At 42.9% G+C, this 16072-nt stretch overlaps 1 protein-coding gene across 1 annotated transcript; it reads right to left on the minus strand.

The window, feature by feature from the left end:
* Positions 1-21: 21 nt before the first annotated feature.
* LOC137799007 (teneurin-3-like) lies at positions 22-15957 on the minus strand. Its single transcript, XM_068596072.1, has 12 exons — positions 15832-15957; positions 10096-10293; positions 9467-9526; positions 8284-8628; positions 7907-8151; positions 7643-7824; positions 6714-6916; positions 6044-6154; positions 5819-5961; positions 5577-5701; positions 4754-4884; positions 22-2443 (listed from the first exon to the last, which is right to left on the minus strand). The coding sequence occupies exons 2-12, from the start codon at positions 10288-10290 to the stop codon at positions 1688-1690; spliced, it is 2496 nt and encodes an 831-aa protein (XP_068452173.1). The 5' UTR covers positions 10291-10293; positions 15832-15957; the 3' UTR covers positions 22-1687.
* Positions 15958-16072: the final 115 nt, after the last annotated feature.

Here is a 16072-nt window from a genome sequence, read left to right on the forward strand (position 1 = left end):
GAGTTTTATTCTTTACCGTAGAAACACTGTACATAAATTACTTTCTCTGAGACTAATATCGATGTACGGATAAGTGGAATTTCTCAACCTTCAAAATAAAAAAGATCAACCCATGAAACATTGTCAACTCGTCTGAAAAAAGATTGGTAGCATATGACGTTAACACTCTGTGTAAAGTTCCTGTTCTTTCCTTTAAAATGATTTAAGATGTCTTCCCAACCTTGTAAACACACATAGACACAAAGAAAACTCCTCTATGAGTACAGAGACCCACAATCAATGAGAAAACATCCACATCGATTTTTGATCTATTACTGTTACTCATTAAAGTCACTGATGGCGATGCACTATCCCTTTAAGGAGAAACGAGCAGAAAACGAGGAGAGAAGCAACGATTAGTTACTACTCACAGCAACCCAGCCCCCCCCAAGCCATGACAACATGTTTCTATTGCAAGCAATACTACTACCTTTGACCGATAAAAGCACATGGTCTATGCATTATGAGTCACATTTTGCAGAAGTGAAGGGCTCCTGGGCCGACGGGACCGGAGCGTCACCGGACCGGTGAGCCCGCTCGGTCCGCGGAGAATCCGAAACCGCCGTGGCATCGTAGTCGCCCCCCGTTTCATCACAGACCACTTATGATTGTAGTCTGACACTGTACAATGTTATAGACCTTGTAGAAGGACGGGGATGAGAAGGAGTGGTTTTAGAACTGACCAAACAGATAATAGATAAGAAGGAAATGAAAACACAACTCAAAGTTTTGTTTAGTTCAGATCATGGTCCATTCCAGTGGTGGTGGTGTAATAATAGTAGTAATAGTGGTATAGGTAATAGTATGTAAATGTCTTTTTGTTCATTTTTTTAAATCCCCTTTTTGTCTGAAGCAAATGCAAGTTCATATATAAAAACAAAACAAGAAATCCAAACATAAAATAAAGTCTTTTTTTTTGTGTCCCTCATACAAATTGTAGTCCTTTTTTGTGCCCGTCTCTCTTAGAGAGAGTCCACAACAGTTCCAGTTCCTTCGGCCATGGACACAATTGATCCGATTGCTCATGGGGTTCTATAACCCAGAGGGACGGGTCACACCTGGACCCGCACAGATATGATACCTGCAACATCTGTGAGGGATCCACAGACGTGTTATGTCGACCGCTCTGACAGTTTACTGTCTAAATGCTTGGGGGCTCATCTCGTCGTGATGGATGAAATGCTCTGTCGGCGGTTTGAACGAGTCTCTTCACCCCACTGTTTCACAGCCAGATAGCACACGATTATAGCACTCAGGTTAGCCCCGCCTACCAGAGAGAGGGGGAGGGGCATGCGTGCAGGCTGTTTAAAGGCAGACGACAGGGTGAAAGAAAGAAAGTAGAGATAGAAAAGAGAGAGAGAGAAAAGGCATCGGTCCAAAGACTAAACCTTGTTGCAGGCGCATGAAGATTGTTTTTAACTCTCACGACTGCAGTTTGTGTTTCGGGTTCATTTGCGTTGAAGTGATCGTTCACTATAAATCCTACATCTCAGAATAAAACTAATTTGAAAACATAGGGTCTCTTCAGTGGCTACTTTTGAATCGCAGGACAGTTCAGTCTGTGGCATCCACTTCGTGTTAAAACTGAACTTCTTGTTAGTCTTTGACAGTCACACAGGGTAGACGTGAGCCGTTCGTTGATGCCGTGTTACCTCCTCCCTATCTCACTCTGCCGTAGGAACTGCATGTTGTTAGCGCTGTCGGCTAGCTCGGGATACTGCTCTATGGACAACACATAGTAGCCATCGTAACCCAAGACCTTCCCGCTGCTCAGCAGCTGCCTTTTCTCTCCCTCCGTCCACAGCCGAACTCCTTCTTCTCCGTCTCTCACCCGCTGCTGTTCGCGGGCCCAGGCGCTCGCCAGCGCCCTCTGCCTGGCGTGCTCCAGGATTCGCGCCTTCTCTTCGTCCAGTGTCGTCCCGTACCGCACGTGGAGCGCCAGGGCGCCGTACTGCAGCTCCACGTCGGCGAAGCGCCGCGTTCTCCCGTTCATCACGGTCGTCGACTGGGACACTGTGACGTTCACGCCGTTTTCCAGCGACTTCCTGCCCGAGGTGAGCCGCAGCGCGCTGAGGTCGTTCTCCGGCAGGCTGGTCTTGATGAAGGAGTGCGTGTCTCGTCCCTCCACTGTGTAATGGAGGTCTTCAAGGTAGAAGGCATTGTTTAAGACCGCGGCCACTTTGATGCAGTCCTCATTGGCGATGTTGAGGGCGTTGGTCACCACGCGGCCCTGGATCACGGCGAGCATCACTCCCTTGCCGATCAGAGACTTGACCGTGGAGAACCACAACCAGGGTTTGCTGTGGTCTGAATGCCGCCGGCTGAGCTGGATCTCTGGCATGCGCTCAAAGGACAGGAAGGCCTGAGACTGACGGGTCACCTCCTGCTGCACACCTGAGATAGACTGAGAGAGGAGCGACGTTTGACTTCCTGTGCTGCATGAACGCGACACGTTCATTACACACTGTTTTAAAGAACATTGCAAGACAATAATGACAAAATGGAAACAAACGGTTGGTTTGGAGGCACTACATTTGACACTCAAGAGTTTCTCCAGCATCGGCATTAGCTGGGAGCAGATTTGAAGCTGCAGCTCTGACTACAGGACGGAATGGAAAGCACGAGTGTGCTGTCTATGGGGCCCTTTAGGTTTTATGTTTCAGACGGTAGCTTTATGGCAGGCGGCCTAATCCTTTTATCCATTAAATTTATATGGCTGATTTTATGTTGTTTGACAAATCCATGCCGTTTGACCCTCATGTGAAGCAGCTGACTAGATTTTGTTTCTTCCAAATAAGAAACGTTACTAAACTGAGGTCTCTTTTATCTTCGGCTGAAGTAGAGACGATCATACATGTTTTTATCGCTTATTCTATTGATTACAGGAATGCACTTTCCTCCTCATTCAGTAAATCTGAGATTAATTGGTTACAGGTAATCCAGAATGCTACTGACCAGGACAAATAGACGGTCTCACATCACCCTCATTCTCAGGTCTCTTCACTTTGAAATCCTCATCCTTACATACGGAGCACTACACCACTCCTTAACATGTGGCTGAATGACATGTAATGAACTACTACACCCTTATTCAGTAGCCTGCAGCCTCAGGTCCAACCTCAGGTCCAACCTCAGGTCCAACCTCAGGTCCAACCTCAGGTCCAACCTCAGGTCCAACCTCAGGTCCAACCTGCTAAACCTTCTGTCCGTCCCACACACTCGCCTTAACAACGTGGTGATGGAGCGTTTGAGGCGGTAGCATCAAAGCTAGGTAGCGCTCTGCCTGCTCCTCTATGCTTTGCTGATCCGGTGATGTCTTTAGAAAACAACTAAAGACCTGTTTACGCTGGCGTTTGGTCAAATACATGCTCTATGGCCTGCTTTTTAAAAAAATCTGTTTTCTTTCTTTATTTTCTTTCCTTGTTTTATTGTGTTTTTTACTGCTCCATCTTTTTTTGTGTATCTTACTCTCTTGAAACGTTTTGGCTCCTGTTATTGTCAATCTGGTTTAATATGGGTTTTCCTTGACTCTTGTGACCTTTATCTGTGATAAGTGCAATATAAATAAACTTTACTTACTTAATTATGTGTTGCAGAACAAGTTCAATGTAAATTATCTCTATAGAATAGTCCATAACGGTCTATAATTATTATGCTTTCCTTCTTGCCAAATCATGTTGGAAGTAGGAAGTTAGGTCAAAGATTAGATGCACTGAAGAAGAACACTCTACTGCCGCTTATGTTTTATTAATGCATTTGCTCGCTGTTTTGATATTTTTAAACCCACACAAAAAGTGATACATGTATGTATGTGTTTCTACATATATATATATATATATATATATATATATATATATATATATATATATATATATATATATATATATCATTTTTTTCTGGATGTATAACTGTGGGCCTGGCCACTCCAAGTCTTCCTCATTTTGCTCCCCCTTTGCTGTCCTTCCTTTCTGAACCCTCCACATCTATTTTTGTCTCTGTCTTCGTGAGGCAATGTTCATGTTGCCGTCTTTATTTCACTGAATATCAGCAGTCGCTCTGTCTTTGTGAAAGAAGAGTGACTTCCTGATAACCTTGTTATAAACAAGTTATACACAAGTGTGTGAATAGCAACCATAACAGAGCGGATGTCCTGAAAGAGGAAGGAGCAGAGAAGCAGCTTGAAGCCGAGAGAAGAGATGCATGATTGGTTTCGCTGGATGACTCTTTCGTGACTCCTCCACCTCTTATTCTCATATCCTCCCCTTTTCCTTAATTTCCATATTTTCTTTTCTCTGTCAAATCAGGTTGTAGCTCTTTTCACTCTCTCTCCTTTTTAACTGCTTTGTTTATTTAGTAATGTCATTTGTTCCATGACTTTTCGGCTCCATTGTTTTTATTTTACATGTATAAAATGTACTTTTCTTTCCTAATGTTATGTTCTTAATTGTCTGTAAAATATATGTGTATAAATGTGTACAACCTTTTCAAAACAAATTCTTGTCATTTGTAGTATCCTTTTATTCTCTCTATGGAGCTACACTATTGTAGGTTAAATAAAAATAGTTCAAATCTATTCAAATAATAGTAATAATGTTAGAATAATACAGTTGAGATCACATTACTGTGTGCAGCAGCATTTTCTGCTCCACGAAGAGTTGAGCCTGCTGCTCTTAACCTTCTAGTCTTTCTTTCTAAGAGCACTCAGGGTACATACAGGCAGGTCGTCCCACAGCTGGCTCTTCTTCATCTCCAGTGAAGGTTGCGTCAGGTCAAACTTGGGAATGGGGAATCCTGGGATGGCGTTGTGGAGATGGAAGCCAAATGTGACCAACCAGATATTGACATCTACAGAGAAACAGCAGTGGATGTGGAAAAAAGAGAAAAATAAAAGAAGTTAATGAGCATGTTGCTGAGAGGATCCTGTGTCAGGGTTTTCTCTTTTCTTGTGTTCATGTTGGTCAGGACACTTCTGGGTGTCAGCAAATAGTGCAGTAACATCCCTCAGTGTTCGCGGCCCGTTCAGGTTGACAAATATTTCCTCTGTCACGCTCCTTGGAGTCTGATAGCCTTGCAGTCTGATAGTGATGCCCCCGATGATCAAATCTGGATCACTTCATATTTCTGTGTTAAGTCTGCTATCCACCACACCAGACTTATTCCACCTCACTGTTCACTTTCACCAAACTTCAGATAGTGTTGGGCAATGAAGCAAAAGTATATTGTGTGTTATAGTCTGCATTTCTAAGAATTCATAAAATCCCTCATTTTACTGTCATCACGCTAGCATGTTGTCACAGTTTCTTCCACAAACAAATGAAAGAATCACTGTGTGCATTTAAAAACAGCTTTGAACATAGAAATATGTTTTTAGTTCCTACATTGACTGTATTTATATATATTAAAAGTACTACCCGTATTGAATAGAAGACCCAGAATAGAACTGTACAGGACAGTTGTTCTTTTCTAGCACCTGGTTTGAAACCTACAAAGTATAATCCCTCTCTTACTGCTTATTTCCTGTAAATGTTTCCTCGTACCTGTGACGTATTCTTTGACCTGGTGAATCTTGCTGATGGGGTTGTTGCCTCGGAACATGTAGAGGTTGAAGGGCTGCGGGTCTTTACCAACACGAGTCCATGTGCTGATGTCAGGAGTGGTCCACCTTTGTAATGAAACACACACACACACACACACACACTCGTATCAGATGTGACAATGACAAAACAATAGCGTCGTAGAGCGTAACCTCTCCCACTCGGACTGTAGAAGGAGTGAATACCTTCCAGCTGGGATGTCGTAGTCTCTGTCTCCAAAGTGCAGCAGTCGTGTCAGAGGATCATACAGGCCTCCATGGAAACCAATCACCAGCACAAAGTCTGGGTTGGAATCAAAGTAAACCTCCCCGTACGCCGTGTATTGCACCTGCACACACACACACGGATTTAGAGCAACAAAACCAACGTATACGCAACATACACACACACTCATTCACATGCACACATACCTGTTTAAGCAGCAGTCCGTTGTTGCTGAAGACAGCCAGAGGGGTCCCGGTGTTATCACATGCAATATAGAACTCCTCTCCACTGCTGATCTCCATAGCGAACACATGGCCCTGTGCAACAATACACACATTATGAACATAATGCTGAATGGACATGCTGTTGTATTAGAACTCCACGTGGCAACAGGAGGGCTATAAATGATGGTGTCACCATTATTATGAAATATTGTAGGTGTGGGTAACTCTATTCATAACAACAAAACACTGTTCCAGGTTCCCTAACCTGTGAAGCATTGAAAGTACTTTTATGTGATGAAGTGGTGCTGCTACAGAGAGAACCATCACCTCCTCTCTAATTGAGATGCTGCACATTCACAGAGTTTTCCCTCCGGTCACTGGAGGGAAACCTGCGCCACACGGACCATCATAAATCAAAAGTTGAGAGTGAAAACCGAAAGTGACTCATAAATAGCAGTGAGTGGGAGGTCTGTTCAAAGAAAACAAGACTCCTCCACATGCTGCAGAACTTGCCCGTCTGTAGATAGAAACACTGCAGAACATTTAAGTTTGGTAAAAATAAGTTGTGTGTACTTTCCTTGTCAAATTTGACCAAATATAGTATTCCAGCAATAACATCAAGACATTCAGAATGACTTCTCAGTGCAGCTACCTGCAGGTCGTAGTAAAAGGACGTGATCTCGGAGCTGGAGTGGTTATAGACGTGGGTGATCCTGGTGGGGTAGTTCAGGTCAGCGTAGAAGAACTGCAGGTGTTGGCCCAGACTGTTTCTGGAAGCCACACGCCGACCCAACCCGTCGTAACGGTACTGGATGGTCCAGCTGGCGGCTTTACTGTAGACACGAACTAGAAGGCCTGAATCAGGATGTGAAGAATAAGGAGACATTAGACGTATTCATTTCAGTGGGATTTAAGACAAAACACAAAATATGGTTACGGCTCTGTGTTTAAAAGGAATTTAATTAGAATCACCTCGATCACAGGCTAAATAAGCTTTGACACATGAGTTTGAGCTGTTGACCAATAACACACTGTCTCATTCTGAACCCCACTGCTCTTCTTGGCATCAAGTGCTAGGATTGGAGGGTTGTACACGCTCGCCAAGCTACTGGTGACCTGGATTGTTCACATCCCATGCCCCGACCAATAGGCTCTCCTGACCATAGCTACTCGAGGTCAATGCTCATCAACCAATCGCCTCTGCCTCAACCGGCTCCACAGGGCGGGTCTTGCGAAGAAGAGCAGTGGGATTCATAATAACGCTCTCGACAGTGCTCACCTTGGATGAAAATGGAGAGAGCCAGAGAGCAAAAAAAGGAGGAGGAGCTGTGTTGCTTTTATTTAACCCTAAGCAACCAGCTTCCACGCTTAATAGCTGTCAGTCAGCAAGCTAGCTACCTCGGAGAGCTATTGTGACCATGTCTGTAACTGACAAGTTCCCAGCTGGTACATATTCACCAATGCTACTCGTCACTACGTCACCAAGCTTCTAGCCCAGCTCGTCTTTAGGACGCACATATAAACTTCTCTGTGTCACTTTCTGGTGTGACCAGGCTTTTATTTTACAATAATTACTGTCACCTTTGGAGTTGTATTCAAATATCTCGGCTCCTCTCTGCCTCAGGAAGCCGTCTTCATCCAGTCTGTACTGAACATCTCCCAGACGAGTGATTCTGTCCCTCAGGTCGTAGCGTAGAGGGGTCAACCGACCACTGTTGCCCGGGTTCAGCAAATGCAGATTCCCATTCAGGTCATAATTATACCTGGAAGGTCAGAATATTCGACTATTAACTTCTGACGTCATCAAAAGATGGGGCTTTTCTTCGTTTAATCTCATGACCCTACCTCCACATCATCTTCTCATTGAGGGACACCGTCTGCAGCTGTCCGTCAACGTCATACTCATAACCATATTTGGTTGTGTTGGCGAACGGTCCGATCTTGATCTCCCGCTTGGTGACTCGGCCCATGTTGTCGTACTGAATGGTGATCCAGTACATCAGAGACCTGAAGATCTCATACTGGATCTCCTTGATGCGGCCGTGCTGGTCGAAGTGTTTGGTGTAGGTCATCACTGCAGTGGAGATGATCTGAGACAGGGGGGAGAAACTACGCATGACTAAACAGACTAGACATGCACATTAGCACTAATCAAGTGCCAGTCAGGGTTTTGTTTAATCATTTAAGGAGAATTAAAATGAATGCAACCAATCCCAACTTACCTGATTGATATCATAATAGATGACTCCAAACTTCCCAAACTGCTCTACCTTCCCAGATATATCATCAAACTGATAGAGATCGATTGGCAGCGGTGTCTCATTGATTACAGCCTGCATGCTGGTGACTCTGAAGCTGTTGTCGTAGGTGTAGTCAAAGCGCGCGTTCACCATCCCGTCCTCGCTGAAGCGGAATATTTGCCGGTCGACAAGAGGGCCGATCTGGCGATACCGGATGGAGCAGATGAAGCCTTCGCTCTGCAGGTTGACGGTTTTAAGCACACCAGCGGTCTCATCGTAGGTGAAACTGACCCGCGTCGAGTCATAGAGGATCTCTGCCAGCTTGTTCTGGAGAGACGAATAAAAAAAGAGCTGTATGTGTTCACCATCTTTGTAGGATATTAGATCCTATTCATCCAGGATCAGCAACAACATCCGTTACATTTAATGACTGCCATCAACTGACTTGAGTGGTCTATTCAAGCTGTCAAAGTCCCTGTTCATTCTCTGCTGCAGCTGCTGCACCACCCTGGGGTCCACCTGACTGTTCATGGTTCAGCTGCTGAAGAGCTCTCCCTGCCTGACTGTCAAGTATGTGATGCAAAAATAGATCTTCTTTTCATTTATCGTATATATATATATATATATATATATATATATATATATATATATATATATATATATATATATATATATATATATATATATATTTATATATATATATATATATATATATATATATATATATATACACACACACATATATATATATATATATATATATATATATATATATATATATATATATATATATATATATATATCATTATTCTATGGATCTTGAGGAGAAATTAATCATATTCGAATGTGTTGTGTAACTATTCATATATGGGTTGACTTAATATACAAATAATGATATATAACTTAAGGACACATTTTTTACTTTATTTTAACTTTAGCCCAAATTCTGCAATAAATATTAAATTCTTATTCATATGATTTAACTTGATATATTGTTACCATTGCAAAGAATGATGATGATATATATATATATATATATATATATATATATATATATATATATATATATATATATATATATATATGAATATAAAACATTGTATGTATTAGTTATAAACTAAATGTACTTGAACATAAATATATGTAAAAACAGAAAGTCCCCTACCTGTCTTCGATATTTGTAGAGAATGCGGCGGCCGGTGCCCAGATGGGCAACTCTGAGGAGCTGAAAACAGAGGACAAAGATCATCAGCTTTAACAGACATATCATGCTCATTTTCAGGTTCATGCTTGTATTAGGGGTTTCTATCAGAACATGTTTACATGCTTAAATGTTCAAATAACATTATTTTTCTCATCTTGTCTTTCTATCACTCTGCCTGTATCACCCTCCCTCTGCATCGCTCCGTTTTGGCGTCTGTCTCTTTAAGGCCACGTCTCAAAAAAGCAAAATCTCTTCTGATTGGCTTGTGAGAAAAATATGGCACACTTTTTCTCATTTTCTTATCTAATACCCTTTAATATGATGAAAATGATATCTTAAGAGATACCTGTCAGAATTGACCACAGTCAAAAACTAAATACTGTAGAGACAACGTCTGCCAGAAATATAATGAGAAACACTACTGTAACACGTTGTAAAGAAAAAGGAAACAGAAAAGAGAAAAACTAAATAATTAATTGCATTTGTATTACACACACATGACACACACACACACACACACACACACACACACACACACACACACACACACACACACACACACACACACACACACACACACACACACACACCTGTCCATCTTCAGAGTAGTCCACAGTGACGGAGGCGTTGCTCTCTGGGGGGTTGTAGATGTTCCTGTAGTATCCTATGGATCTGATCGTCTGCATGGTGTGTCGAGCCACGCTGGGCATTGTGACTGCTGACAGTCGGTCCCCCGAGTCATAGTCAAAGATGTACTGGTGCTGGCTGTGCAGCAGCAAGACCATGGACTGTTACGGAGAACACAACAAACATCATCAGAGCATTAAAAGACATGAGAACAAGCACAATGAGACACCTTTCATTGACTGGGAAGTGGCAGTGAGCATGGTTTCAAATCTCTAGTATCAGATGCACGGCAGAGGCAAGGACAAAAAAACAAAGCGCCGGCATTCACAGGTAACCAGCCTTTTTTTTAGTTCACTGTGGGCACTTAAATTAATGTGTTTAAGCAAGAAGCCATTTTCAGTATGTTCTAGCGGAAATGGCAATTTAATACACAGGTGAGATGCATTTACACAACGTTGAACATCCTATATAAATATTAGCGCTGGGCAAGTTAACGTGTTAAAATTGCCTTAACTTTTCAATCCATTAACGGCGTTAATTATTTGATCATGCGTTAACTGCATTTTTTGGGGGGGGGGCTTTTACTTTGAAGGCGATTAATTTAGGTGCACTTACGTAGTCTCACCGGACGATTTTGCCGACTAGAGCCTGACGGGAAAGCACATATTGTTCTGTAGTTTCTGTTCTCAGCTGCTGCGAGTCGCTGAGTCGCCTCTCAAAGCTTCACAGGCGCTCAGTCTACCGGCAGCTCCCGCAGCGAGCTCAGCGTCCCTGATTGAACATTAATCGCGCACGCGCAAAGCAGCCAAATCCACAGTGTTGTGCAGGTTGTGGTTAAAGTCATGGGATAAGTGTGTAGAGTTTTGAAAACTGTGTTCAAGCAATGAAAAACAAACTAGAGTTTGGTCCACATGAACTGCTGCTGTGTAGACTGTAGTTAGAGTTTTGCACATTTGACTCCAGTTGTGCCCACTGTCGTTTAGCAAACGAAAAAAACTGTAAACACGAAGCTCCTCACACACAACATGAAAGTGGTGCTTCTGTCATGAACCTTAAGCCTCATGTAACGACACTGAGCACATCCACATCAATCCATAATCTAACTAAATGAGGGAATCAGTTGCATCTTTCAATTAGCTTGTATTCGATGCATATCTTGATATTGCTGTGCCATCTGGTGGGGTTGTGTCCCACTGGACCTTATGCAAAATCCCACCTGCATGAGAGTGAGACAGCTCGGCTCGCATTTTAAGTCGTGCTTTATCTGCAGTCCTCTGGACACATTACCAGTGTAGCAGTTAACGGTAGAAAATGAGGCATATGAGTTGTTCTATACAATCTTTGGTCACCTGAAATGGAGCATGGCATTAGCATGACGTCAGCTACGTCATCCGGTTATGCTTTACCGTCACCGGCTCATTCCCCAACTGCTTGGCTACGAGCTGAATGGAAACATTCAACCCCACCACTTCTACACCCAACCACTCCCCATCACTCCTTCGCAACATCACTCCTTCGCCCCATCACTCCTACGCCCCAAGCAGCCCACTGCATCCTTAAGGATGAGTAAAATGCAGAGAATCATTTCCCCACTGTGGGATTAATAAAGGATTATAAAAAAGTAAATAATAGGAAGTAGAGTAAATAATAATAATAATATTCCTTATATACAGTATGGCAGGGGGGTCAAACATACGGCCCGCAGGCCGGATCCAGTCTGCCAGGGAGCCCAGTCCAACGGAAAAAAAAATACATATATATATTCTCTGATAATACAGTTGGTTTATTAAGAGGACAGCTGCTTGGATTTCCTTCAAAAGGATACAGTAGGTTTCTTGGGGGTTTCCATCAAATGTCAATCCATAATCAATTTCTTTAAATGGTGAAATCCTTGAAGCAGGTGTGTCTGACTGGATTATCTGATGTCTATGATGAGGTCGTCAACTAATGTGTCTAATGTGTCTTTCAAAAAAAAAAGAAAAAAGAAGTAAAGTGCTTTAACAAAACAAATGACACGTGTTAAGAAATACTGAACTTTGACTGGGACGCACTCATGTGTTGCTCGGACTGCCAGTGTCTGGACTGGGTGATTAACAGTTTGGAGAACTGAATCACAAAAAGCAGAAAGAAAGCAAGGACAGTTATAAAATGATTTTTGGTAAAAATGTTTAGTCTGTATGTTGAACCAACCCTCAGTAAACAAAGTCTAACATATTCCTATAATAAACCAGACTTCGCAGGGTAAGAAAATACCTTTCACAGGTACATGACACATGAACATTGTTCCTCAACTTGGACATCCTGCTACCTCATCTGTCCCATGGCTGTTTTCCATGCTGCACTGGCATTGAGGCCTGGGCTTAACACTACCTTATATAGAACAATGTGACACCAATTTCCCCAAGTTAGACAAGGAGAAGCCTTCACTTTCAGGAATCCTCTGGGACCCTCCTGCACAGTCATTTGATTCGATTTGATGAAAGCATTCGTTTTGTGTGTCTTTTATACACCATGGCATGGGGTTTGTGTAGCCAGAAAGCAGCTTGAGGCCCAGTGTCATTCCTGTAGAGTAGACCAAGCCCTGTCCAAGACCGGAGAGTATCGAGACACAGACCAAGACTTTTTTTCCATATGACTTTTGTCTTCTGATTATGACATGATGTGTAAAGTTGGGCTCCATCATCTTCACCCACAAACTAGTTCCTCTCCTCTCAGGAGCGACAGCAGAAGGAAGAGAGGAGGAAAACTGGGACTGGAGCTCATCGGAGACCTGCTGTCTGAGTCCTGTTCAATTATTGCTGAACTCAACATTGCCTGATTTTGCATCTTCAAAATAAAAGGTTTTAAGCAACTTAATTGATAGGAACATGTGTTTTGGAGGCTGCTGGGTTCAGACATAGAGCGGGTCATCTTCCAATGAGGAGATCAGCGGTTCATCCTGGCTCCTGCAGTCCATTGAGGTGTCTTTGCATAGAAGCACGTACCATCCGCGTATGAACATGGGTGTGAATGGGTGAATGATGACATATTTTGTAAATCGCTTTGAGTAGACTGGCAGGTCACACTGAAGACAGAGCTGAGTATCCATCTGGCACATCTTATCACAAATGTGGCATTAGTGTAGAGCCACTCACAGTAAACAAAAGAGGAGGGGGGTATGTGTTAACAGTAGCAAAAATCAAGTTATTGGAGGACATTTTTCATCATTAACAATGATGTTACATGTGACGTCAATCCGACAATGCGAAGGTGATCAAGAGACATCTCTGCAGTTGTCCCGAAATAACTTCCCGAGTCATTTAATGGAAGACCACTCGACAGCTCATGGCGTTTGTCATAAATTATAGCATGTTGCTTCCGTACGGATGCAGTTATGATGTTGAATGTGTGTCACTGTGTGCATGATGAATTCAGCTTCTTGACACACAGTATTCCAGCAAGGAGAGGAAGTGACAGCTGGAGGAAGGAATGGAAAACAAGCGCAAGAGAAGACGAGTGACACCTGGAGTAATAGAATATAGCTCGTTTGCATTTTGGTGTGGCATATTTGTCACGCTCCCGTTGTGTAAAGGCCTACAACTCAACAATATGGACTTTTGAACATATGTATATCATCAAATGTCATCCAATGCTGTCATATTAATCCACTTTTTGTACATATCATTTGAATTTTGTTTTTGTCTTCTGTAAAAGGCATTAACACAACGCTATACACCGACTTACTCTTTTTTCTTCTGACCTTGTTATTTATTTATTTCTCTCTCCTTATCTCTCAAACTATATTGCTCCTGTTTCCCTACCATCGTTCATGTTCCCTTCATCCCCAATAGATTGTATGTCTCTCTCTGTTTCACTGTCTCTCTTTCTCTCTGCAGCATGCTTTGACTGAGCTCCCATCATCCTCGGTTCTTGTTTCCACAGTAGTAACGCTGTCTTTGCAGACTCCCTGAAATATTCCTCTCTGCCTCTCTTCATCCATCTCTCTCTATCATTCCTTTCTCTCACCTTGCACAAACAAGGCCCGTTCCTGTTTAGTGTAGCTCTGCCTGTCTGCCCCTCTGTCTTCCTGAGCACACAAACACAGAAAGGGTGTGATTTATCCCTCACGTCTCCTCCTCCTCGTACCATATAGTTTTTACCTCCTCTCTCTTGTCCACTTTATGAGACAACATGGCTGGTTGTCTGTTTGCCCTCATCTCTCTTTTCCTCGTATCCTCTTCTCTTTGACACTGACAGTTCGAGTGCATTACTTTTTCAGAGAGTTCTTATCGCCCGGTCCTCTTCAGCTCCATAAGAAACCAAGTCAGCCATCTATTCATTACCATAATATGTTAGTGTTTTGAATACGGCTTACTGATTTGAAACTACACTGAGAGGTTATTGACTTGCTTTTGAATCTGTGTCCTCGACCTGTAAATCCCATTTGTATCGAAACATAGTAAAAAGAGTCCATGTCAAATAGCTATAACATCATGCATGTAAGATCTCTCCCCTGTGGCTCTGCCGGTTCCGCCTCATCTCTAGCTTTGGGTTCCTGACCTGTAAACTAATGTGCCATGCAGCTTCGACCTGCGATGCTCCAACCGGCTGAAGATTTATTCCAGCAACTATTCAGAGCAAGAGACTAAAAGAAATAACTCTGAGATTAAAGACGTTTTTTAACTGGTGCCAAAATGACCTCTGCTGCTACGAAAGGAGGGTGAGAGCAGCATCCTGCTGAAAGAGATAAAGACGAGGAAGAACAGTTCTAGCAAAAACCTCAACAAAATTAGTCAGCAATAATTGAACAGGACTCAGACAGCAGGTCTCAGATGAGCTCCAGTCCCAGTTTTCCTCCTCTCTTCCTTCTGCTCTCGCTCCGTCGAGGAGAGGAACTCCATAGTGGGCGAGGATGATGGAGACCTACTTTGATACATTGTCAAGTTGTGCCGTCATGTTGTGTACAAACTCCCTGAGATCAGAACTCAGTGCGGGTCAGGCCACCTCAGAATTGCGGATCCCAAAGTTAGCAATTACACTCAATTGTTTTTATTTCGTATAGCCCCAAATCACAAATAAAATGTGTTCCTCGGAGGGCTTTACAGTCTGTACACATACGACATCCTGACAAGATCCAGTCTAGACGCATAGAGACTTGACAATAAATGCGAAAGTGTAACCGCGGCCGGACCTCCCAGTACTCTTAGAAGGGAAGCAATACACATATCTTACGACTGTGATCCTATTTTATAAGTCTTTTCTCAGGGGAGCTGAGCAGTGGGTTTAGGTACAGTCTTTGTAGCTGGTGGCTTTCCTCACTAACTTTGGGACAGTAAATTCTACATAGGTGGAAAGACTCAACTAGTGTTGCGTATTTTGTTTGACCAGAATTCATTGGAACACAGCAACCGTACTTTGAATGTGGAAAATCACAACTTTGTGTGTGTGTGCGTGTGTGTGTGAGAGTAGCATCTATCACAGTACCACCATATGTGTTTGGGAGCATGTGTGTGGTATTTGATTCTCCTTAGTGTTCTGTAGTAACACTTTTTGGTCTCATCCGTCATTAAATAAATACTGATATTCACACTGTGACGATGATACACACATCTGTTCATAATTAGTTAGTAAAAGAAGTAAAAATCTGTCAAACCAAATGTGTTCAGTTGTACATTGTTTTTTCTGTGGTTAGTGATGTGTGTACATGTGTCAGCCTGTACCTTGTCCAAGTAGGTGTAGCTCCACGTCTTTCCGTCAGCAAAGACTCTGGAAATGATTCTTCCCTGACTGTCGTACTCCCACCTCTCTGTGGTCGGACCCCTCTGGAGGCCTGTCACCTGCCCCGTACTGGACACGCACACACACACACACACACACACACACACACACACACACACACACACACACACACACACACACACACACACACACACACACACACACACACATACTGTGTCATAA

This window comes from Clinocottus analis, unplaced genomic scaffold, assembly GCF_023055335.1.
Source record: "Clinocottus analis isolate CAN_PGR_092001 unplaced genomic scaffold, fCliAna1.0.p SCAF_336, whole genome shotgun sequence".
Lineage (NCBI taxonomy): Eukaryota > Metazoa > Chordata > Actinopteri > Perciformes > Cottidae > Clinocottus > Clinocottus analis.